Genomic DNA, 27,087 nt, shown 5'->3' on the forward strand with positions numbered 1-27,087 from the left:
TGGGCAGAGGTTTGAGGAAGATCCCAAGACTGAGCGACTGCATCAGTTTGTGTTTAATTCGTACAGTACACTAAGAACAGTGTCATCCACCCATGCTCAAATGCAACTGCACTTTACTTAATGATGTGCCATACAGTTTTATTACAGATTATTGATTTAAATGGCTGCTCATTTCTGTGTCCTGTGTTTTAGTCAGTGTTTTTATGTTTGCACCAAAGGCTATTTTGAATTCTTGTTCTAGTCACTTTGCAACTCTTTTAGTTGTTTTATGTGACTTTGTGGTTGTTTTGCAGCTATTTGAAATCACTTCGGATCTCTGTGTGATTGTTTGATTGATTGATTGAAATGTTTATGGTTTCTTTTATGTATAACAGAAAGATAGAGGTTAATTGAAAATTGGCTGAAGATGCAATGCTGCCACTTTTTAATGTACAGAGAGAACAAGACATCCACTTGTCCTCCTGCTTTTAAACAGCAGCTGCATGAAATGACTTCCATAATACACCTGGAGAAAATCTTGTACAACAGAAACGACCAGCTCTAGTGAAACGTTTATCAAGGGCATGGACTCTAAACCCTGTATATAAGTTATTGTAGGTTATAGTGAGGTTATTGTCCCTCACCTTATTCTGTTAACATTGTGAATATCATCCCTAACTTTTTTTTTTTCTTTGCTGGTTCGTTTTGCCCTCTGTTTGTGAACAGGGTGGGGGTTTGGATCTAGTGACAGATTCACTGGATGTAAATATTTGGACAAATCCTTAAGTTGTCCATAATAAAAAAGGCTTGTACTATTCTAGATTTATTTCTTAGCTCCATGCCCATTCATTCCCTGCATAGACCAGTCTTTAAAAGTGAGTATTTATTTTATTTAGGGACTATTTTGGTTTGCTTTTCATAGGATTAATAAAAAAGTAATATCACCAGACTGTGGATATAAGATAACTTAAAATGTATGAGAGCATTAAGTAATTAGGTGAAAATAAAGAATAGAAAGACATAGCAATGAGGGTTATTACTGACTTTGTTCCCCAGACTTTTGGACGTGCCACAATTACTTCAGTTTTTCCCCCTTAAACCTTTTAAATTTGCTGCAGGGTTTGTATTTACTTCTGTTCACACCCTTGCATTTACCGACATCCCCTGCTCCGGGGTGGGGGGTGTATGGAGGGCTGGCCCCTGCTGATTCAGAGGTTAGGAATTTGCATCTGATTGCTGTTTGTCAACCAATGATCTGACTGTGCAGACCGGAGAGTCTCTCCACGCCTCTCTCTCTCTCTCTCTCTCTCTCTCTGACTGCCTGGCTGTCTCTGAACGATGCGGCCGCTCAAACTGTGAAAACACAATCACACGCAAAAGGCGAGTGCGTGGATATCATGCAGTCACATGAAACCAATTTATTTCTAGCTGATAAACGCACGACCCACCTCTCCTCTTACTCTTTTTGGCGTTTTTTTCTCTGTGTATAAACGGAGGTGGGGGATACTGGATCGGGGGAAAACAGGAATGTTTCTTCCGGTTCCAAAGAGTGTAAAAAGCGAACGGAAGCCAATGTGGTAAGTTTACATTTCGTTATATATATATATATATGTATATATATACATTTGTTTACTTCATTTCCGTGTGTACATACTTAGAAAGCATATGCGTTTATATCTCTTCCTCCTTTTATGCTGCTTCTGTTTTACTCGCCACTTACAGGACACAGCATTTTTATCGATACGTTATCACATCGCCTGATCAATAGGATATGGCTAAGGTAGCGGATGGACTCGACAGCCATATGCCACCCAAGAATACAATTTAACCTACGCCGTGTGAACTGGCACTATTTCTTGTAGAAAAATCAAACGGAAGAGTCGGTTATTTGATTTTTGTATGGTTTTTATTTTTCAAAAGGGACTTTCGGCTGTTTAACTGAATTTTAAGCGAACACATGGTGTGAAAAATATGTATGCTAAAAGCTGGCACCGTTCGTGTTTACTGTCAGCCACAAGCGTTAAACTGTATTAAAAGCTAACGTGTGAATTTTGACCGTTAACTTGTGTAAAACTGCATTGACGTCTGACGTTCGAGTATCAGCCGTTAACTTGTGTCAAAGTATATTAAAAGCAAACGTTCGGGTTTCAGCCCTTAACTTGATTTTATGTATGTTTTCACCAAAACAATGTTTTACAGTTTGCAGATTTACAGTTAAAATTGCCATTTAAAGTGATTTTAAAATGGTATAGTGGCGGGTACGTCCTGCACAATTTGAGCCCACTGTTGAGTTAGTTTCCTTTACAACGCCATTAAACATCCACTATGTGATTGTGTAACACTAGTACATCCTATCTATAAGTTAGATATCAAAGTCAGCAAATGTGACAGCATCTACAGCCGGGCCTTAAAGATAGCTTGATTTGCCAGTTAGAGGTCAAAGCAGAGACAGTAGACTGATTCAGAGGGGCCCTTAGTAATGAATTTAAGGTGGTTGTTTTTTTGCCTCTCAGCTTAAAGCTACAATGATTAATTGACTAATCGCTTCAAACAGTAGAAAAAAAATAATCGATTTTGATAAAAGTTAAGTCATTTTTCAAATAAAAAAGCTGTCCTATCTGTCCCTATATCTTATCTATAACAGTGGGTTTAAAACTGTTGGCTACACAAAACAAGACCTCTGAAGCCATCACCTTGGACTCTGAGAAACTGGGATGGCTATTTATTTTCTGGTGTGTTGACAAATCTTTTGACCAAGAAATTAATGGAGAAAATAATCAGCAGACTAATTGATAATGAGGATAATCATTAGTTGCAGCTGCACTCACGTGAAACACCAGAAACAGAGTGGTAATGATGTTGTAATGTTGCGGTAAAATAGCTTTTTGCAGACCAGGTTTAAAGAGAAGACCAAAATCAGAGCAAAGTTCATTTCTGCCCAAGGGAAAAATGCGCATTTAACAGTTGACATGTATTTAAAGAAAATAACTCTCAAGGATCAACACAGACCTGTGCAGATCTGCCTTCCTTTATCACTGAACTGATATGATTTCACAGAAGTTCTGGGGCTTTGTGAGTTTCTCACAGGTGAAATCCCTTAAATTGTTCTGTGGAAGTGCAGAACAGAGGTGTAGTAGGTGGATGAAAGCGTCTGTCAGCATCTGTTACAGGCTGAGATCAAGACAAGTCGAGTCAAAACATCCACAAGACAAGTCCAGCATGTCAGGGGAGTGATATGGACACAATGAGATGCCTTCAGAAGAGTGGTGGGAAAATCCACTGTATGTAATGAGCTGTGTATTTCTCTCTATGACGTCAGTGGACATTAAAACTTTTCATCCCGAGTGGATTAAAAAAAAAAAAGCTCTTCTTTGTACTGTATTTTTCAGGAGTCTGGCTGCTTATGACAAACCTCGCAGCCACAACCAAAACTAGCATTTGTCTAGCATTTGGTTTGTGGTTGATGCTGTAGTTTCTCACCAAGTAGTAAGGGTGGGGGAGGACAGGCACAGGAAGCTGGTTTGATTTTAAAGCCAATTATAGTGCTTTGTTTTTAATGACAACATATATTACACCATTGGTTTAACACTTTGCCTTATGTGGAGATTTTCATTGTCCAGGGTCTCATCTAAATGTGGTTTCAAGAGGCTTTTCCACCATGCCCAGAAAACCTTTGGTAAAATGAAGAATACTAACATTTGGTGGTGTAAAGTCCAATTTAAAGACACAACCAACAAAATTTGGTTACTAGAATACAAAATCTTGGCAGATCTTCATGGTACTGTCTAACTGCGATGACAGGAACATAGTTGTGAAATGTTCTTGGCATGAAGAAAGCTTATTTAGGTCTTGGACAGACATTTGCGGTTCTCTGTAACATCACAAATCGATGAGGAAATGAGATTTTGAAACCTGAAAACCTGAACCAAAATCTGAATGACAGGATGAAGAGGGAAGCAGAGGGAGTCTTTTTCACCAAGTGTGAGTTAACTTAAATTTTATTGAATTTAAAAAGAGGCTTTCCTGTCTGGCTTAAGCGCCAGCCACCTGTTGCAAACTGGTTAGGATTTACTGCTCCAGGTTTCTTATGCACTGTCTTCCATGTCAAGTGTGTCTAACTTCTTAGACTTGTTGGGAAGAAAGTGTGACATGTTAAAGTTGGGAACTTGCCATCTGCAGCTTCTCAATGTGATTATTAAGCATTGCAATTCTTAAGGGAGATTTCCAGGCCCCTTATCACACCCTGCACCCCACCATCCTCCAATCACCTTAGAGGCTTGCCTAGAAATTGCCACACTAATCTGTTTGGACCAATCTGGCATATGGTTTCCTCTGACCGACACCAGCCAGCTGCACCAGCTCAGTGTTTCCAATGGGGAGAAATACCGCTGCAGCCAGTGAGTGGGGTGGGGGGTGTTTACACTGTAATTGGCCCATTGTGGATTAGAAACGTATGGCTGGCGATCAAGTTCAGGTCTTAAAAGGCCTCCACTTGCTTTTGCATAATGTAGACCAGCCCTAATGAGCAATACCCCTTGTTGTGAAACTGAATGTACATATAGGTGCTTGTTTTTGCTTTTGATTTGAAGAACTGACTGTCATTTCCCGTCAGAGGGACATGTTGAAATAGTGGTTTTTGGTCATTAAACTATCACGATATAGCTTGATTGTTGTGTCCTTCCAGGCTAAAAAGCTGCATTCTTTATGTAAAGCATGTTTCTAAAGCGATGAACATCTACCTACCACTTGGTCACCTCATTACAAGCATCAGTAGTGCTTGCAAACATTTTAGATTGTCAATATTGATAACTTTAGAAAGAAGCTGTTGTCAATGTGAATATGTCAATATTTAAAGTACCAAAAGTCGGAAGTATTGCCCCAAGAAAAGAGTTTTCTTCATGGAAGACAAGCCTGTTTCAGCTGACATTACTAGAGAGAAATCTTAACTAAATAATGAAGTGCTGTAATAAAATCAACTCATTCAATTGATCATCATCAGTCATTTATCGAGAGAAAATGCCCAGCGCTCACTGGTTAACGCTTCTCCACTGTGAGGTTTTGCTGCTTTGCTGAATATCTTTTTGTTTTTGACTGTTGGTCGGCTGAAAGAAGGAATTTGAGGTAGTTATTCTTGGGATTTGGAAGATTTTGAATCTTGGATTTGGATCTTTTGCACCATTTTCTGACAATTTAGAAGCTAAATTAACTGAAAAGAAATTAGGTATTTTCAGCCCCAGTGTGGTGCTCCAGCTTTTCCAGCCAGTGAGAAATTGTGATCATATCAGAGGTGCACTTTTCATGATAGCTTGATGTCTGTCTTGCTGCAGTTAACACATGTATCTGTCACTTTTTCTCATGGGTTTAAATAGCACTGTGTCTTCTTTCTGTCTTGTTGTTCTGGTGTTGTATCGTCTTGGTTCCCCCCAGACTGCATGCAAACTGGTCCCCATGGCCTCTTCTCTAAACAAGTGTTGGCTGTGATCTGTATTGAAACCAACTCGGGTTTCACACACAGACCTGTGCATTAGTCATGTTCAGAGCCGGAGTTCAGCTTGTTTAGTACATTCACACCTCAGCATTTTTTGTGTTTTTTGTAAGTTTGTTGAATGTACGTATGACAACGCAAGGCGGACTGTGTTTCCATTCAGAGGTTTACAAGCATAAATCCACACAGCTTCCTGTCATCATAGATGTCTGGTATCAGCCCAAAGGTATTTGAAGAACATTTGGAGGGAGTAAGTGTAACATGCAAATAAGCTTGCTCAGTTTGCCTTCGAGCATCATGGCTGACTAAGCGGCAGTCGCTGGCAGTTGGCCACTAAACTGGTTAGTGGCTGTAAATTAATGACAGACAAACATGCACAGACAAGACAAACAGGTCTGACGCCTGTTTGTTTTCTTATTGTCTAACCATAATCCTCTACAGGGTTATAAAGGCTGCTTTTATGTTGTTACTGCATTCAAATCTCCTCCAAGGCTTAAGGGTGTGGGCTTATTGTGTCACTCGAAGGTTTCAGTAATAACCCACCTGTAAATATCAGCGTGAATTGTATCACTGTGAATGCAACTGCTGTCTGCACACCGCAAGTTTTCCTGCCATTACAGAAGTGGGAAACAGCGTGGCTTGGCTGGCTTTCAGCTGTTCCTGTGCCAAAAGCTACATTTCTGAAGGGCCTGCGCAGCACGTGGGGCTTTAACTTTGTTATCCTGCCAAAAAATGCGGGGAAAAAAACTCACAAGTTACTTCACTGCTTGGGCTGGAGCCACAGGGGGAATCCCAGCAGGGCTGACGGTGACGCAGGCAGAAAGCAGACGAAGGAAGGGTCTGAGCTTTTGGGATGCCCTGCACTTAGGACACTTAGGACAGTTGCAGGCTTTGTGTATTCAGTCACTGGGATCCTGTACCAGCCACCGTGATCTATCCTGGTACTTGTCTGCCTGGATACCAGCACACAGCTGCAACATGCTGACACGTCCATCAAACCTGAAAACATTTGTGTTTCATATTCGCGGCTGCTGGTGCTGGCAGCCTTCCCAGGCAATCAAGAGCTAATTTAATCAGAGTCATTGCCAAAAGATACGTGTCCCCCGTGAGCAGATATAGCAGCCAGGTTTTATCAGGCAGAGCTAAAAACACATGAAACTATAACCCACATTTAGTGCACAAGTGACAATTTTTGTTCTGGATGTCTCCATGTACAACACACACGAGCTCTTTATCTAAGATTTTTCACTCATCCAATCGCCTCTGTGCAGACAAAAGACTTGATTGTTAAAGATCACAATGCAATGACGTGACCACACAGTCACCATATAAACCGACAAGTTAATCCAGTTTGGGACGTACGTGCCATTCAATGGAAATGCACACCCCCCCCCCTTCTGCACTAAAGGAACTGTCATCATACCATCAGTCTAAAGTTGCAATAGCAAATGCACTGAGCTCTACAAGCAGCAACATGCAGCCTCCTAAATCCTCACTTTTTATGGTAAAGTCATGTTTAACACAGGAATTTGACTCAGTGGGTTATTTTCTGCACTTCACATTCAACATGAAGACACACCAAGTAGAAATTTAGATGAGCTGTGGAGGTTTTCAAAGTAGCATACAAGCCTTAAAACTACATTTACCCAGAGCAGTTAAAGAAATGCGTTTCCCCTATGGAGCCATCCCATGGTTTTCTGGTAAAAGTGACTTGTTACATTAATAGGAAGCTGGCAAACTTAGCAATATAGGAATGAATAGAAATGTGTAGGTAATGGACACAGTGACTGCTGTAATGCAATCCAGTAAAATAGCCCTGCACCCTTCTATTTTTGTCAAGCTTAGGTTTTCCCACTTATGTCAAGATTCTGTCCATAAAGCGCTGTCTGAACGGCACAAAAGTAACAAAAAAATAAATACAACTGTTCAAACAGAAGAGTTAATCATAAGCAAAACTGACATGCAGTGCCATTGTTTTACTTTAGTAGCGACTGTGTTCACCTGTGCTTCTCCGCCAGAGCTGTCATCACACAAGATTTATGTTTGCTCTCATAATAACTGCACTCTCCACGTGAAGCTGTAGGTAGGGGTTGTAACATGGCGAGGTCAATATCCACCAGTGAGGCAGTGGACATAAACGCCTGCAGACATTTCAGCAGAATCAGCAGAGACCTTTCATTTGAACCATTTGTCTGATGACTTTTCCTGTGGTTAGACATCCACACAGTGTCTGTGGGTTTTTCTGTCTTCACATAACACGTGTTTCAGATATATAAATATATGATATTTTCAACCCACATGGGAATAGTTTGTTCCACACAGTGTTTGACCGTTAAAGAGTGAAGAACAAAGGTGATTAATTGTTCTGTTTTTTTAACAGTGTTTCCCCCACTGTTGCCCTATTTTCAGAGTCGAAAAGCCCTTAAGATGTTGATCGTCATCGACCAGCAGCACTGTCTGAATCTCCACTATCTCTCTGCTTAATGCTGCTTTCTAATAATGTTGTTAATAGAGGAAATTTAGCTTTATCTAACTTTATCTAACATGCACTGTGTTTAAACTTCTTTAAAGAAGAGCACCAGCCAAATAAATACATGAAAGATATGAACACCTGCAGGGAAACACTAAAGACTTTTCTTCACTTTCCTTTTCTTATTTCCCAGTTTAAAAAAAACAAAAAACAAACAGCCTGCAAACACTTGAATCCAGTTAAAGTTATTACAGCAAACATTAAATCTTTCGGGTTGTGGTTCAACATTTTATCACTTTAAGCCTTTGCTCGGCTGCGCAGCTGAATCCTGTTGCTTGATAGATAACTACAGATTTCCCTGCTGAGAAGTGGATCAGTGGATTATTTTTGCTATATGCCCACTTAATTTATGGCATAGCTGGAGCTAATCAGATTTGGCTCGCTGCATCGCTTCGGCTCGCGGGGAAGAGGTCAGTGGAAAGTGCGTGACCAGCCTGTGCGACACTTCCTCAATGATCTTGTTGTTGGTGCAGCAGGGCTCAATGGAGCCTGTGTTATTGCCTTGCGAGGTAATAGTGCTAGGAATGTGAGAGAGGGTCGCATAATCAAGACCAGCACCGCTGACCGACTTCTTGTTTTTATCCCCCCCTTTTTTTATGGTGAAATGATTATGAATGGCTCCTGTTTGGCTGCTAACTCTTTTATGGTCTGACCTAACCAGTGTTTACATGATGAGTGAGGGCTATAAACAAACAAGATAAATGTTCTTTATCAAGCATCCAAATTAGATTTAATACCACTTGAATTTAGTTTTTTATTAATTTAAATTTAATTTATTTATTAATAGTGGTGGCATGTTTCAGTCAAAATTCCTTTGATATTCCTTGAATTTTCATAACATGAACCCCTCGTACTGTTTGTATCATCCCTTTCAGATTTATTAGTAGCCTACTAATACGGATAAGAAACTCATCTTCAGAGAAGAAGTCAAAGCTGTTAACTTAACAAATACAGATTTGTATTTGTTAAGTTAATGTCTTTGAATAAAGCAAACAGACTAGACCTTAAGTTGCTTCCTGGCTATTATGTGATACTACAGAAACAGACTAAAATACATGTTAAAGCAATCATACGTCTGACTTTGTAAATGTATGTAAACATATGTAAACAGAGATTGACTTAAATAGTTTGAAGTAGGAAATGTGTGGTCATGTATTTTCTCCCTGGGGATGTAAATATCTTTTATTCTACAGTGGCAGATTTAAACACAATATTTTACAGCTCACAGATTTTTAGAGTGTAGGAGACAACTTTGTATGTATTATAATTTTAAACTTATATAAGTTGAACAAAGTGGAAAAATTCCTCTGGTCTTGTGTAGTATTTGTCCAGGAATGTATGTTGATAACATCAGCACAAAGCCTGTTTTACTACAACAGCAGTATAGTACGTACTGATACATGGTGTATGACATGATAAAATCCGACAACAGACCTCTGTCTAGTCAGGTTTGATAGAGTCTTGTTCATGGCAGGTGTAGCATGAGAATCAGCGTGATAGCTAATTTGATAAAGAAAGTACAGAACAGAAAGTACCACCTACAGAAACTCAAAATGCATCAGAAATCCAAGGGAGACATTGCAGTACCACCCACACTGATTTACATGTGATCCTTGGAGAGTGAAGGGCAGAAACACCAGCGAAGAGCACTTTACAGAGAGCAGAGAGATGGAGATGGGAAAAAAAACTATAAATCTCGTGGATTACCACTTTAAGAATCTGGTTTGCTCTGATTTTCCAGTCAAGCAGAACAGACATTCATTTTAATACCCAGTTTCAAGTCTCACAAGACCTCACCCAACCACTTGGCTTTGTCAGGCAAAAGATGGTTTGCTGTTTCAGTACATAAAAGGAAATAAAGACTTTGAATTCAAATCTTGAAATGCAAGATATGTATCTGCACTGATGTTGGCACATGAAAACAAAACCACCTACTGAGGAAAAACGCAGATGTTTATGTCTGTATAGCTCTATGAGAGCTCCATCTTTTCACTGCACATATCAAAACTAGTTTGTAGCACACATGTTAGAAGTAGCATGTGTGAACTATATCAGCAGTGAATCATTTTATCATCTGAAACTTGGCCCTCTTACTTTTGTAGCATTAGAGAGCTTTGATTCTCCCTCTGGTGAACATTAATAGGCTACGTGTCTCATGTATACATGTATGTATATATGTGCATGTATGTGAGGCGGTGTGGGTCTCTTTATCTTGTTGGAATTAGACCCTTAGCTCTTGTTCTTATCACTCTGTCCTGTTTGCTCCGACCTTGCAATCTTCCACCTCTCAAATGTGGGTTTAAAAAAAAGAAAAGAAAAAAGAGGATTAACCCATTAGCTCTCATCGTTTCTTCTTTATCCTTCATTCAGCCAACTGTCAAAGTTTCTGTCCACTTTGCTCCTCCCCGCCTTTGACCCCCACATGGGCTCCTGCTGCCAATCCCAGCAGGCCAGCCTCTCTTTAGCCAATTAAGGTGTTAAATGAGCCCTAAGGGTCTTTATCGTCAGCTGTGCAATTTGAGGGATTGTCTTTTATGTTGCGTAAAAGCAATATGTGGCAATATCTCTATAAGGGAAAGAGCAAATCCTGTGTACCCCCCAGGTCTGTTGTAAAATGCAAATTTAAGTAATAAAAGTGCCAGGGAGCGGAAATATGAAGGTGGAAGACAGACATCAGCAAACAGACTGACACAGTCAGTGTTGAGGTGGAGCAGTTAACGGCAATCAGATAGGTGACGCTTTTAACCAAATACTGCTATTTGCGAGTGGCCTTCATAGTCACTGAAACAGACGGTTTCCCTCAAAAGAAAATCAACATATGTCAGCCATCACAGCAGGATTTACATTTGTCCTTTGGTCCTTGGCAAACACAAAGTGCCAGGTAGTCGTATTGATTGGGAGGCAGACTAATGCATTCAGAAACCCTTCATAAAGCTCTGGCAATAAATTGTGGAGGAAGCCGTCAATTAGTCTCTTAAATATTTCCCCTGCTGTTCCAATGACCTTTACTTCAGCTGCACAGATATATGGTAAATGTTGACCAGCGATGGAGCAAAACCATGAAGCAAGTTGGTTTCTGTAATTTAGTTTCGACAGCATTTTTTGGAAGAAAAAGGACTGCAGTCAGGCCGTGAAACCTGTTTACCCCCTGGCCATAGAGAGCAACTTCCTCTCAGAATTTGTCAGCTATGCAACGGTTTTTGAACAAAGCAGGACAGGACTTCTAAATAATAGCTACTTACTGTCCCATGGGGTCGATGTAAAGAAATGTAAAGAAATTACCCAATGTACTGAGGTGGTTTCCCACGGCTGCTACAGCGTAAAGGAGCCCCAGCAGGGGTTTTTAAGGGGATTCGGCCCCTGTCCACTGAGACTGCTCGGTTTCACTGCGAGTTATGGTCTAGATGTTAAATGCCTTATCACTCCGGCCAAGGTCTGGTTATTCGTAATCTGTGAGAATAAGATACCAAAGGCAGCCTCTAGCCATTTTGCACAGCAGGGTTGGACTCAGAGAGGGGTTAGCATAGTTCCACCAGCTTCCTAAAGAACTGTTTATACCCTAAATCCTTGTGTAAATCAGTGTCTGGCTTGTAATATAAACCAGTAAGGCTCTGCGCCCTGACCAGTATCGAGACAGGGTGAGATCAGCTGCTGTAGTGGTTGGTTAGACTTTTTGGTTTTGGTCAAACATAACTGAAAGCAGCTAGACAAGGCTCAGGCACCCACAGGAGGTTACCCCCCCCCCCTTTCAGGCAGGATGCATGAACACACATAGAAAACATCTGACTCTGTTTTTTTGCCATGTTTTCGTGTGTTTCTGTCATGTTGCCTGATTATTATCACTGTCACATAAAAAGCTTTTATAATTATCTTACGTTGCTTCATCATTTGGGGAAGCGGGGAAGAACATATGTAGTGGCGCAATGTAATTTGCACCATCTTGCATGTAGGAAATCATGATGCTTGTGATCAGCAGTGGCATGTAACAGAGCGACCACTTCTGCTTCCCTCTGCACAGGAAGAGTCATCAGAACAGCTTTGTTGTAGTCACTTCTGTCTTTGAAATTACATATATGACAAACTGAGAGACACTGTATCAGAGGCGGTATTGTTTTTGCCTCAAACTGGAAACATAGATTGTGCTCATTTGCAGACATGACATGTTGGGTAACAAATAGTGTAAATAACAGTGTGCAAACATGCACTTAAAGTCATTAATTGCAACTGGATAGTCCAGAGGTTCCACCAGTGATTCTTGCTATCTTTTCACATTGAGCCCAGAACATGAAACAGAGACAAGTTGTCTCAGTCAGACCAGATCCAGATAGGTAGGATGTTTTAATCCTGCTTATACTGGTGCTATTCTCCCGTCTGACAACTGCAGCCGTTCAGTTGTGCCTCTATCGCCTGTTGGAGAATGCAGTGAATCAATATTGAATATCTGTCGGCTGCCTCGCTACATCTGCTCCGTCAGTTGTCACTTCCTTCACCCACTGAAGAAACACAAGTTTCACAGCTCTTGTTTCCTTGCGCAACATTTCTCTTAACATACAGCCATAGTATAGGGTGACTGAAATATTTTTTTCCTGTTCATGCTGTAGTAGAAACTTCTGCAGAATGACTGTTGCTTGACAGACAGGATTTATAGATAGCAACATTTTGCTTCTCAACTTTTATTTTTAGCTAACTGGGTCTTTAGACTCTTCTTGCTTGTGGCAGAACTTAGTACTTTTGAAGAAAATTTTATAGCTCAGCCATTTGACCAGTTGAGTGCTGCAGTGAGGAGCTGCAGGGTGTCAGCTGCATGCTAATAGCTACTTGTTGGGCGTGTAGTTGAGGAATACGAAGACTGAGGGCAATTTATCTTCTTGTTTTTCTTCAAACTGCATCTCAGATGATCATCCAGGCTTCATCATGATGACTCTTTTTGATCACAGGTACACACTGTACTTCTTGTAACACCTTTTAAGAGCTTAATCAGCTTTTCCGTAATGTTTCTTACAAATTAATTCACTTCTTTAAAACAGCAACAGCAGAACCTACTTTTACTGCTCAGTGTAAAAAGAGCCCCCTGGAAATCTTTGACCTCAGTTAAATGTATTTTTTTTTAATCATTTTCCTCCATGAGAAATAGGTGCATTTACACAGCTGATGTGCCACAATTCGTAACACATTTTGAGATTAAAGATATTGTGTAAAGCTGAGTCACATTCATGTAATGCTGCGCAAGCTGTTGTTATTTTCCATTTGGATTTCATGCTTTAGATTGAGAAACACATGAAACCAGCGTCTGCTTCCACAGTAACAAGAAGAATGTTTGTGGGTGTTGTCTCCTCTCATTACGTATGCATGACTATATAAACATTAGATATGAAAAACAGTCCTGTTTTCCTGAGAATGGAGGCTAAACTTAATTTCATAGCTTGTGGAAAGACCTTGGTCCTGGAATATAAATACTATTACTACTTCTTTTGTGCTCAGAATGTGCCTACGCCATAATTATATTAATTCCAGTGAGCCACATGCAGAAGAAAAACACCCCTCTTTCTCTACTCTCCCTAGAAAAATTGTCTCCTCTAGTAATATCCTCATTGCACTGTAATTAATGAGGTACAGTATATTCTAAGCAATGATTGCTGTAGACCAAACCTTGTCCTTTTGGATGAGTGTTAGGTGCTTCATGGCTCTGCTGTTTCATTTTTCACTCTGGCATTTATTGAAAATGTGGGTGAAACACCTTTAATTTTTTTTTTTTCATCCTTTAAAAGTCTAAGTGCAATATAAAATGCTCAAGTGATACATGAGAAAAAATGTTCTGTATCTCTAAAATAATCACATATGAAACAGGTATGAGTGGTTGACCAAAGGGGGTAAATATTGTTGTAGTGTCAGTATAATAAAGATTCAGGTAATAGTGTCTTTTAGAAGTTTAGTTCAGTATAAATTGGTGGAAATGCATGTTTTTATAACTGTAAGTCATATATGAACTAGGGCTGCAATTATTGATTAATCTGCTGATTATTTCTTGGACTAATTGATTAGCATATAAAGTATCAGAAAATAATTTCAAAAGCTCAAGTTGACAGATTCAAATGACTGAGGACCTAAAAAAAAAGAAAAACAAACTTTGAACCTTTAAAAAATGACTCAAACGATTTATTGTTTCACCTCCAATGAACATCATTCATGCATTCATCCAGTCTGTACGCAATGTAGAAGTTCATTGTGAAACCTGTATTTTCTGAAAGTACAAGATCAGGGCAGGTGGTGGTTACACAGGTCTGTCTGTTCATGTATTAGTCAGTTTAGCTGAATGAGTGGTGGCATACAGTCACCGTTGCCTCCTGTCATGACTGGTACTCAGACATATCCAGCACCTGCACTCAAATTTAATTTCCCCACGTGCTGTTGACACGTGATGATGTGCTGCTCTTATCTCTGCCCGACTGATCAGAGCCCCAGCCTCCCCAAACCCTGACATCTTAACTTTATGAACACATTTTAAGTAAACAGAGAGGAGCCAGGATAGACAGTTACTCTCCCTCGGGGGTGTAGGTTGTTGGCAACGAGTGAACAAACATTTTTGCCTGCAGAGTGTCAAAGCTTATTTCTTTTAACTGAGACTGCTTTGCATACCTGAGCACTTTTGGGAACAGGTATGTAGAGAGAACCATCACCTCCTACAGAAGTTGCAGAAAAAAAACTCCCCACTGTGTGTTTCTTTCTTGCAATAAAACATTGTAATGAGGGGAAAAACACACTAGTCATACCTCAGAATGGTTGCACCTCTGAATATTAATTTTGTGTGTTTTAACAAACAACGTTGACTCATATGCTGGTGGGCTCAGATTCGTCTTGGCTGCTAGCCAACCAGGTGAAGAAAGTGACGGTTCTTCCTGTGATTTCACTTCCTCTTGTTGTTGAGGTTAAAACATTTTGTCCTACATGAGCAGCGTGCCTGGTCTGTGTTTGTGTGAGTAACCCTGCACGTTACACAGCGGACACAAACTCTGACCGCTAGTTATTCTTAACATGAAATCTAAACTGAAATTTGCATTTTTGTGTGTGATATTGGGCATTTCCTTCTCAGTCTCTTTACTTGTGTTTTGAGTTGACAGGGCAGCCCTGTAGTCATCCCTGTAGTTTCTGCTCTTCTGCAACTCACAGAAGTTTTTGAGAAGACTCCAGTCAGGCATTTGATAGTCATGATTCTGATTGATCAACTTCCTCAAATAATGTTGGACCTTTTCTTGCAGTATCATCCATTAACTTTATCTCTAAAGTTGCAAAACAGGGAAATGTAACCACTGCAATACTGAACAAAATTACAACATGCACAATGTTAAATGTGGTTTTTACCCATTCTTACTTTATAGCTTCAAATCAGATCAGAGCAGATGTCCACTGTAGTGAAAGGCCAGTGAATGGAAAGTTGTATTTTAAACAACAGAAACATATTTTTCTGATTTGATGCTTTGATGAAAGTTGTTTCACAGTTTTGTTGCTGCCACAACAAAAAGCTGTCGCGCTTCAGCTGAAGGTACCGGTGTTAACAGACAGTGAGGAAGTAGCAGTCTGACACGCTGTTTTTCTTTCTGTCCCTCAGGTCTTTGTAGTCTGTCACCGATCCCTTGTACTCCCACCTTTGCTTTCACTGCTCGTGCCTCACTGAACGCTGTGCCACTCAGCACTGCTGCTGCCTTTGGTTTCCCCCTAACTGCAGGAAAAACCATTGAGACAAGAGAGAGGCCTCTGTCTCCAGAAGTGCAGCCGACCTCTGACTGCATGTCTCAGAGCTCTGACTGCCCCCCATTCCTCCTCCACCTTCCACTTCTTCTCAAGGACCCACATTTCCACATAACAATAACCACCAAACCTCCAGCCAGCTGCTAGCTGCTTCCTCACAGACGCTGCTGGTAGTTGCTCGCTCCCTGGGCAGAAGGATTGACTGTTGTCCCCACTGACTGACCCCCGACTGGTGTTCCTTCAGCGGGGGAGGGAGGGGAAGGAAGGCAGCTGAACGCCGTGCCGCTTTCCCTGGAGATGAAGCTGCAGGCCGTCATGGAGAACCTGCACAGGCAGCAGAGGGCCAAACTGCTGATGGAGCAGCAGCTACAGCAGCAAGCTGCTGCCCAGCACACTCAAATCCGCGCAGGTGGAGGAGGGGGGGATGAGCCGATGGGGAGCCCAGCCCCTGAGGCAGAGCAGGCCCAGATTGTGGCACTGGCAGCCATGCGAGCAGCGGCCGCTGGGCTGCAGAGGGTGTCGGACAGCCCGATGTCGGAACGCAGCAGCGGCGGCGAGGAGGAAGGTGATGACGATGACAACGAAGAAGGGGAGGAGCAATACAAGGACATGATGGGGTCAGATGAGGAAGAGCAGATGTAAGTCTGAATATCTTTCGTCAAATTGTCCTAAAGCTTCAGTCATTTGCCACAATGTATTTTAAACAATATTATCCTGTTTGTAACACACGCAGCAAACAGAAATGGGATGAGGAGGACTTCGAAGGCGAGATGGAAGAAGACTTTGATGATGACCTGGCAGAGGAAGGTCTGCCAACAGGCCATGATGCTGTGGCCCCTGGGAAAGGCATTCTCCTGTTGCCCCACCGACAGCTCCACCCTCACTCCCAGCTGCTGAAGGCCCGCCCCAGTGTCGACCAGGAGCCCCGCGTAGCTATCCTGCCTCCCCTCGCCACGCACAGCCACCTGGGTGGGCAGGACCACGGAGAATGGACCTATGAGGAGCAGTTCAGACAGGTAGGATCAGTTAGTGTGCTCTTCTGTTGTGCATTTAAACAAATGTTGCTACTGGAGATTCAGTCATGTCAGAATTTGCAGCTACGACTCTTTGTGTCTCTAATTTACTCAACTATTGGTTGAGTAAATTTACTCAACTATTGGTTAAGTAAATTAGAGACGGAAGATAATTTTCCTCACGTCATCACTCTGGAAAGTCATCTCAGCTAAATCCCTAAAATAACGTCAAGTCATTTGTTCACCAGGGAGCCACATCTGGCCTTCGCACCACTCACATCAAAACAGCATGTCACTTTCTCAGCAGCACATGAAGTAATCCGACCGGGGTGGGAAATTAACACCAGCCGCCGGCCAAATGTTGATAAGCCCTAAGCTGAGGCTTTAAAGTTTGTCTTTGCCACCTGACATTGTGGCAGGGTACATGTCTTAAAGGTTCTGGTTAGTGATTTTCTGGTGCAGCAGCTTAATGCCCGGTAAGATTTGGCATTTGCAACAACTGTAGCCCCCAAAAAAAGACAGCTTCCTGTCATGAATAGGACTGTGAGCTGAGGAGGAGAGGTTGGGGTGCATTTTAACAGCTTCACCATGCTGGCGTTTACTGTAAACATGCTAGTGGGCTGGATGTTACGAGAGAGGCCTCAGTAGAATAAGACGGGGCTGTTTACGTGAGGAGACTTAAATCTGTCAACAGCTAAGTTTAGATGGAGGGCTGCTGTGGATAAAAAGACTCCAAGAGTGTTTTCTGTAGTGTACATAGATAATTCTACAAATTAGTCAGTGTGAAGTGAGATGAAAAAGCTCTGTTTTAGGAAATTGAACCAATACAGAAAACCCTCTTCAAAAAGAGATGTAAAAGAGGAAGAGTGACTTTTTCTGCAGGTTTAGTATCATTGAAATTATTTGTCTACTCATACTGCTGCATTACTTTTATTAAGCCACCATTTCATGCAATTGCAGCCTATATGACTTAATGGAGGCCAGTACTGAAATGCAAACACACTCATGGCCTATAGCGATATTTCAAACTGAAAAACGAGTTTGATAGTTTGAGCAGCAGCTTGTCTTTTGTCAGAGCAGACATTACTAAAGTCTTTAAAAACAGAAACCTGGTTTAGGAATTTAGGAGAAGATTTCAGACATTTTTATTGATGCTTTTGGTTTATCTGAGGTGAATTAACTTCTGCGTGCTGCACCCGGTTTACATGTGCTTTATTTTTAACCCTAACCATAGATTCTGTAATTTAAGGTCCATTTCTTGTAATTACAGAGCATAGGGAATATAACTTCCCTAAAACCTATACTCTGCGTCTCTAGTCCACCCCTCCCTCCGTAAAGCTTTGTGTGAATGACTAGAATTGATACTCTCAGCAGTGGTTTTCATGCGTCAGGTAGGAAATGCGGGACATTTTTATCACAACGTGTTAGTCAGCAGTGGATCAAGCAAGCATGAATTTACTGCAGCCATGTATCGAGACAGCCAGTATCTTGGCTGTTAAGATACTGTTACCCAATCCATTGTTAATTTAAACATATGTCACACCCACACAATGTCAAACTCCTCCTACTATGGAGACCATGGAGAGAGGAGGGGGAGACCAGACTGCGTGCCGTCCTTTAAAACTGTCTTCATTTTAACATATTATGAATCTAAGATTTTCGTCCAGTGTATCATTCACATAGGACTAATTTGGCTCTGGGATGATTACAGTGATTAGTAATAATTGTAGCTATGGCCTGTGATCATAATCCTCAGTAAATCTGCAGCGTCTGCAGTGTGTAACGTAAAAATGACGACTTGCTGTGATGAGCACAGTCTGTCCCTTGGTAATTCTAACCCCATGCAAATCAAACTCAGTGATTTCAGCCTTAATTTATATTTGGTGTGTGCGGATTTTACTCGGCTTCTTCTTTTCTCTCCTGAACCAGTCATTTGTGGTTTCTCCTTGTTATTTCAAAAGGAGACAGTAGTTAAATCTGCATTTTCAGAGCAAACTCTCAATTTCCTCTTTGCTTGATTAAGAGTTTAAGAATTGTAAAATGTTGAATCATACAGCAGTATCTGTAACAGTGGGGGTTTGAGCGCATTTGAGTTTTCACAGCAGTCACAGAAGCCTATACAAAAAATAAAAAAGCATATTTAAGAGCAAGCAAATGTACCACTATGAATTTGTGTTGCCATGTGAAACATCACCAAAAACGTAATCTATAAAATCTATGAAGGTTAAATCTGCTTCACCTAAAAACCCCTCTCACCTGACCACACAGGCATCAATAAATGTAGATTCATCCAGTTCACTGCAAAACCTGGCAAGCTCTCATTGGAAAAAAAAACTGACTTCAGAGGTTATGACTTTGATAAAGATATGGGTCTCGTCGTCTCTGTGCAAAACAAGGAACTGATGCTATATTAAACAAATGCTCTTGAAGGCCCTCATATATCTGTTTGATCTTATACATTAACATTTAGTGCTGAGCAGCTGTAGTTAAAGTAGAAATATGAAACTTGCGTAATTTTGATGCCAGAGCAGATTATGGTTAAGTCCATTTTTATTAGTATTGAATTTATCATTAAAGTCCGGGACTACAGACTGATTTTCTTTTTCACTGAAGGGGGGTCTTAGCTGTTTGGGGGAATAAGAAAGGTTGGGTATAATAATGGATCAAACACATTAAAAGCAGACCCCTTAATACGGGGATATGGTTTGTGCATGTCACACACAGTCTGTGTGACTAAGGATCTTGAGAGAAAATCAGGATCTCGAGTCTGAGTGAAAAAAAAAAAAAAAGATTCTCATTTTGAGACACAGTGTAACTTACACATGCACAAGTTCTTGAGTTTAATCGTGTGCAGGTTGTGTGTTTTGGAGGGCTGTGGGTGGGGAGGAAGGGGTTAAGGCTGTACAGTTTATTTTGGGCAGGTGGGTGGAGGCTGTTGGAATGTGCCTGAGGGAGGGTGATAATGTGGCCACTAGGAACCCCAGATCCTCAGCAGAAACCTTGTGTGCCTCTATCAGTCTGCAGCAGTTGGAGCTCTTCCAAACTGAAAACTGTCCTTTTCTCTCTCTTTATGTTTATGTCACATTTGTTCTGTATCGCCCAATAACATGTGCAGTGTGTGAACATGGCACCATAACAGCAGGGGCTCCTGACACAGCCCAAGGTAAACCTCTCCATAAAAAAACAATAGGAGAGGAGATTCAAAGAGAGAAATCCCCCTGCTCATGTGACTGGGAATTCAATAGGTGCAGTTTAAAAAGCGAGCAGTAGTAGTGGTAATACAAAGTACACGCTTCTAACAGGCCTCTAACAGGACCAGTGCTAATGTAGTGAATCCAGTTAAAGAAGAACAGTAAAATAAGCCCAAAGATTGGGTCCAGTGAATGGTGTCCAGTAAAATAACATCAAGAAAAGTCCCTGATTACGTCAAATGTCAGTTCCTCACACCTATCCAGATTTAAGGTGCCATGTAGGTGAGGTTGAAACCTTTACTTTGAGTTTGAGTTTTGAGTTTGAGTCGTGGTCAAGATATATCAGCCAAAGCCCAAACTACATTCCTCCTCTCCCCACTCTCAGCTGAAAGGTCACACTAAATCAAGCCAGGAGCTGCTGTCTGTTCGGATGTGTGATTACGCTGTGGTTTTAAGTGAATTAATCAAACTATTCAAGGCACTTTGCCAGCAGTGTCATATCTGGCTGTGGCAGAGAGCAGCAGAATTAAATAAAGGCCAAGGATTTATACAGATATCAAATTATACCACATTGCTGGCATAATTTTGTCATTGAAGCTGATTTGCGTTGCTGGTGGAGTGCCATTTCAACTGAGTTATTTCAGTGATACCATACCATAAGCTCCCCTCCATATGTCTGCCCGTCAAAATATCCATATCAATATCACTCCTTGCATCACACGCTGCAATTTTATTTAGAGGAAACGTTTACGCTCCTTTTAAAGTTAATATACGTGTACCGTCATATAGGCTTACATGCATCTGTTCCCATCAGCCACCAGTCAAATGCTGGCTGCATTTATTGAGTCACTCAGCTAATATTTGATCTTTGAATAGATCCGGTGTTGAAATAGTATAAATAGTAATTTTTGTTTGAACAAAATGCAAGACAGTCTGGATAATATTAATAACCAAGACACTTTCCTGAGGAATTGAAAAATATGTATATCTTCTCATCCTTAGCTGTGCAGATACTGTAGTCACCTCCACCAGTGAGGTTATACTCTGACATGTGTTTATTTATTTGTCAGCAGGATTACCTAAAAAGTACTGAACCGATTTAAACCAAAATTGGTGGAATAGGAAAAACCTGTTACGTTTTGGTGCAGATCCAGGAATTTTCTCTTAACTTTGGAAGACAGGACATTTTCAAGTGTCAAGTTTTTATCGGAAATAATGTATGGACCATTTTTTTTCTCTATTATAAGAGCCAGGCAGAACAGGACTGTTTGGCCTTGACAGAGGTATGCGCTCTACCAAGTGTCATTTTAGTGTAAAAAGCTTTATTCTTCAGTGAAAACTGTTCACACTCACATCTGTAGGCCTTGACGTCACTTATGATGTGGAAATGAGCTAGTTATCAATAGTAGCTATGGCACTTAATATTGATTATTTGTGGATAATTGTGAACATGCTTTACGTTTAGAGTCCTTCAGTAGTATCAAGAATTCCAGTGATGATTCCATTATAAAGATACCAACCACAAATCCAGCCATTTTATGTGACCCACATTAGCTTTGTTAGCTAATAGCTATCTAGATAAACTCGTCAGCTTCCTGCTGGCTTAATATTTGATTACTCTGTTTCATTCCTCCAGAGACACTGCACTCCTTTGCCTTTGTCCAAGAGATGTTTGTGGCTGTACTGTCCGATTCCATTAATGCGTAGTCTCCTCAATGCTATGGTATAAATCTCATATAACTGACCCCCGCTCCCCTGCCCCCTCTTTATAAACAATATCCTCCTCAGGCCCAGAAATCGTCCAGAGGCCATGCAGGGCCTTTGAAGTCTCCTCTCCTGTGTCTCTGTCTGCTTTAAACACCAGCAGCTGGGCAGATGGAGCCCAGATGGACAGTAAAGTAAGGATGTCTTTAAAAATTCATGGCACTCACCATGATCAGGGTGAATGGAGGGGAGTTTGCATTAAACATTAAATTGCTCAGACTCACACACACACACACACTGGGAGTGAGGGGGAGGGGGCTGTTAGTGACTACAGGAAGTGTAGCTCGAATGTGAGCCAATTGGGAGCGACACTTATTGGGATTGCCCTTCAGGTTTCTGCTGATACAGCTGTCTGATAAGTGCTTGTTGGGTTTATATTCCACTGTAGTTACGTTGAGGCCTTTTGATCTGCCCAAGAGTTGTAGGAACAGGTTAAATTAAGTTTGTTTTTGGTTTTATATGAACTTGTGCATTTTCACAGCTGAAGATTTGTCCGTTGATCTGACAAATTCCTAATTGTTCATGACTGTTTTATGCACCCACTCTCTCTACAAACCTGGGAGTTATGCAGCGAAATGGTAGTTAAAATTATATTAATTCAGGTTAAATTACAGTTTCTTGTGGATCCCAAAACTGCCCTTTTGCTTTTAACAAACTGATAATTACAGTTGTGAAACCGTGTCAAGCTGTGCATTGTTTCAGAGCATTTTAACTCCAGAGCAACAAACTATTTGAAGCTTTGTAAAGCACAAGAAAGAAGTTGTTGTTTTTTTTACTTTAGTGTACAGGGGTTGAATTAATCAGCACGGGGGACTTTAATTTATTTAATTCATTAAGCTGTGCCTGTAGAAACCGCTGTGAGCAGTGATCTGTGAGAAAAGAAAACGAGGGGTTAATGGGCCCCGTTCATGTCATGAAAACAAAAGGCAACAAAAACAAAGGCAGAGGCAGCATGGGAAGGCCTCTGAAAGTCTTCCTGTTGAGAGGAGGAGGAACAGCGCAGGAGGGGAAAGGGTAGGTGTGACTGGGGGAACAGGAAAAAGTCAGTCAGTTGGTGTTGGGCTTTGAACCACTGCCAAGTAGAGTGCTTAGTACATGATCATTTTGACTGTGAAGCACTGCAGAGCATTTGAATCATGTCCAACGCCCCAGTATGCAGCGAGTAGCTGATGTCAGAAACTGTGTAGCCATGGGGATTCTGGAAATTGGCAGCCGCTCAATATGGAGGAGGAGAGGGGGGTTGAGGCAGGAATGTAAACAAAGATTGCGTAAAGGCTGAGGCTAGCTCTTTCGCCCTGTCTTTTTTCAGTTGACTGTTGTGCTTTATTTGAACAAAATTCATTTTATTTTGGCACATTCCCTGATGGGTTACTCCCTCGAGCTTCCTCCTGACTTTAATGTGTCTGTGCCTTAATATAGAATGAGGAAATGATTGCTGTGAGCTCTGGAGACTCGCACAAATGCCCCACATCCTTTATTGTCTTTGCCACCGTTGTGTGTGAATCTTATTTTTGATCTCCTCCTTCTTCCTTTCTAAAGGAAATAAGTGAGTGCTACTTCATTTCTTTGTTCCCTTTTTGTCCTTGCATCAAGAACTCTTCATTTTAGCCTTGTGTCTCAGTATAACTACTGGTCATATTGGAGGCTGCAGTTTAGTGTGCTGTTGAATTGTATTGTGTTATAGTGACAAGTGACATCATTGAGGGCAGGCTAAATAACAGAAACACCTCATTAGCACCACAAACTATGCCTCTCTATAACAGTTTCTCTAAAAACTGAACATTTAAACCATCACGAAAGCAGGATTTATAGCAGAACTTTTGAATTAGACTGCATTAGTTTTAGTCGGGGATAAACCTAATAAACTACAAGCTGAGCGTGGATCTGCGCTGAATGGTTGGCAACAAACAAAACCCTAGCTGACATCTTTTCATACGGCGACATAGTGGAAGACATTCATTCGAACAAAAGCAGAGCGTGTGCGCTTTCACCTTCAGATGCCTCTGAAAAGGTTGTGTGTGTTGAAAGCTTTCATTCTTCAAAGAATCAATTAAGAAATAGGTCAAACATAGATAAAGATACTTAAGATGCACATTTTTCAAGGTCTGAGTTGTCGCTCTTTGTCCCGGTGTGAAATGAAAATGGGCTGGATGGCGACGGACGCGAGGGGAATCATGTTTTGAAAGGTGGATACACGGCCAATAGCTTGAATGTTATGCAGAGCTGGGGCACACACCTCTGACACTGTGGCATAAAAGACCCTATTAGTGCTTTGATCCATAATCTTTGAGGCTGTGTGATAATAGCTGATCTTTTTGTTAATTGTGTGAGCACAGCAAGAGCCCTGACCTGTCAGGTTCTGTTCACACTACAGATACAAATAGTTATTCTGAACTTACATCTGACATCATGTGAACATATGAACTGTAATAGACTTTAGATGTTTTGACAAGTCGTAGCAAGAAAAGTGTGGGTGTCACTAAGAACTGATAACGGCTTTATTACATTTTGATTCCAGGGCTCTGGTATAGTGAAAGCTGGATCAGTGACCAGGCTGGTTTACCTGCTATGACAAGAAAAAATCACATAAAATAAGATTAAAGGCTTTTATGTTGAAAGGATACATGTTTAGTGTGATTGAAAGGAAGTAAATATCAAAATGAAATATGTGAAGCTGTACATTTTTATCACTATATAAACTCCTATGTTTTGACTGAAATGGGCTGAGGTAGAGTCAGGGTAATTGTCAGTTGTTTAAAGGTGCTGTATCTGTATCTATCTCGCTTACTGACAGTTGGTGGAGGAAACGGCATGAAAAAGGTTCAGAGGAGTGGTCTGTAACTGCCTATGTAAGCAGGATGTATACAAGCATCTCCACAAACATGGATATGAACATTGTGGGTTTCACATTTTTCCAAAAGCCAGCTCTGCAAATGCTCGCCGGTAAATGTAAACTTCACTTTGTTTACAACAAACAAAAAAAACCCTCAGGGTACCATCATTTTGTGCTGCCAAGTATCCCAGATCAGAATTTGAAGACTGCAGCTCCATGCAAAGGACAAACCCAGGGGTTGCCTGAGGTCAAACTGCCACCCCTCCACCTATTGATTGGGGCGGGATCGGCCACGTGGCCACAACATCTCGGCCTCTTGACGAGCCACATGGGCAGATATCTGCCCTCCGCTGGGCTGGGTGGGCCAGATATGTTTTTAAGGCCACCGTTGTCAACCATTAAACTCATCGCCCTGCCCATCCATCACCCTGATTGACGGTGTGATTGTCTGGCCACGTGTCTGTCCCCTCTGCACGGCAAGGTGCTCCATGCTGAAGAGCAGCAGTGCGGCAGAGTACCTCTCTTTTTTTCTTTTTTTTTCCCTTTCTGTGGCCAGAGTCAATATCTGTATTCATCCTGTTTGTATACAAGAACAGTTACAGACCTTCCTTTGAACTTTGAGCTGCTCCTTTATCTCTGTCTCCATCTTTCTGCCCTGAGACGAACACCTTATCACTTCATCTGCAGTGGCGCTGAATAAATACCTTCAGCTTTCACACAAATGCTCATTAGATGCTTATCTAGGTCAGACATTTTCTGTCATCTTGTGGAAAGTCTGGTTTGAAGATATACAGGTTTTGAACTAAGTATCAAATAAGTGATAGAGCTGGATGATTTTTCTTTTTTCTTTTTTTTTCTTTTTTTTTTCAGGCATTCTCTTCCAACACATCGTTTTATGATCCTAAATTGCTGCTACACCCACTTCCCCTCCTTCATTCTGTTCAGCTCTGCCCTTCCCAGGCTGGGCATCCGTCATCATGATAGTACTCATTAGCAGTGCGGTTAGAACAGATTGCTCACAGCAACACACATCAAACTCTCCAGGGCCCTGGGAAAGCTGGCTGCTATTTCTGATTCTTATCCAAATCCACAAGCCCTTGGCAGCTGACAGTAGCAGGCAGGAATGGAGTGCATGTAAGCGCGGGATAGTGCTCATTCTGGACTCATGTACTGTCTTCATCAAATGGTTTTCACCTTTTTCTCATGTCAGCAGGGGATACCGTATATCCAATTATACCCAAGCATAAAAATCCTTTTTGCGTTGCCTCGCGGACCGAGGCTTCGCTTACAACCTCTCACACCATAAAGGAAGCACGTCCTCAAAGATTATTGAATTTCTGGGACATTATTGAATTTCCAGATGTGTATTCCCACACCAGGGAAGTTAATGTTGTCAGGAAATGAAAGGGATTTCTACAGATTGGACCTGGAACTTGATGTTTTTCAGTCTAAACCAGACAGAGAAACTTCAGTAAAAACCAGGACAGAATAAATCTCTTATTGCATTTTGTTGTAAAACTCTTGAAATCTTAAATCAAGTCCATTTTAGGCAACAAAACAATCACTGCTGCTTAGTGTTGCGCCACCGTAAACACATTCAAACATGTGGTTTTTTCAGCCGCTATGCAAAATACCTGTGTATTGTTCTCAGTTTCTTTTTATAACTGTCTTATCACCTGGTTTAATGTTTTGGGCTGATTGCACCTCGGTGCAGATAAAGCAGCTTCAGATGGGATCAGCCTCAGTGGTGTCATTCGTCTCAGCAGGCTTCTCACTCCCCATCCCCGGTCGATGAGAGTTGAATTTACGAGGTCAGCCGGTCAGTTAGGATTATGATGTATTTGATGCTGGCTGTCAATAAAACACAGTTCAATGCATCTGCAATTGGACGGCTCCATTGTTGCTGTTAATTGCGTGCAGCAGGGAGGGGTGGGGGGGTTGTTGGTTGGAGAGTGGGGGAAGGACGAGGTGGAGAGGAGAGGAGACAAAGATGGATTCATTATAGATGTCAGTCAGACATGTCAGTGCAGTTACTGTCACACCGCTGCCAGCTCTGTCAGTAGACTGCATTAAGTTATTTTCCACATGAACATAAAAGGCACAAGGAGGCAATTTAAAAATCACACTCAAGTTAAGAGCAGTGGCTGATTTCCACAGTAACTGAGCTGCTCAGCAGACACAAGGAAAATACATTTTGCACTTACACTCATTGTTTTTCTTTGATATTTTCTTATTCTTTTACTCTTAACAGACCTCAGCAGTCAGTCACGCTAAACAGGTTATTTCATAAAGTTTTAGCCTGCATCCTCATCTGGTTCAGTATGTACAATTTTTCTGGATTTAGTAGAAAAAAGTTTGTGAAATTTGTTGCCGTTCATCAAATAAGGGCGTCTGTGTGTCTTGTTTGTTGCTTGCCTGACTGTTTTATGGCTGCATTACATTCTGATCCATTATCTGGGTTTAGATGTCTTTCTGTGTATTTCCTGTATAGAGTTGAAGAGCAACATGTCAGTCCAGAAAAAAAGCCCTTTGTCTTTGATTAACCT

The 27,087-nt window shown here is 41.3% G+C and overlaps 1 protein-coding gene across 3 annotated transcripts in view; it reads left to right on the top strand.

Annotated features, from left to right (window-relative positions):
• Positions 1–1,281: 1,281 nt before the first annotated feature.
• Positions 1,282–27,087, top strand: part of arid3a (AT rich interactive domain 3A (BRIGHT-like)) — a 46,924-nt gene continuing 21,118 nt past the window's right edge. For 2 of the 3 annotated variants that reach the window (XM_018667476.2, XM_018667477.2), the window contains exons 1-3: positions 1,282–1,556; positions 15,601–16,378; positions 16,474–16,756. In XM_018667476.2, the coding sequence (XP_018522992.1) occupies positions 16,038–16,378; positions 16,474–16,756 (624 nt within the window). In that variant the 5' untranslated portion in view covers positions 1,282–1,556; positions 15,601–16,037. Of the gene's footprint in view, positions 1,557–12,128; positions 12,932–15,600; positions 16,379–16,473; positions 16,757–27,087 lie in introns of those variants that run through there. The other variant, XM_051076991.1, reaches the window with a different exon arrangement.

Source organism: Lates calcarifer, linkage group LG17 (assembly GCF_001640805.2).
Source record: "Lates calcarifer isolate ASB-BC8 linkage group LG17, TLL_Latcal_v3, whole genome shotgun sequence".
Classification (NCBI taxonomy): Eukaryota; Metazoa; Chordata; class Actinopteri; family Centropomidae; genus Lates; species Lates calcarifer.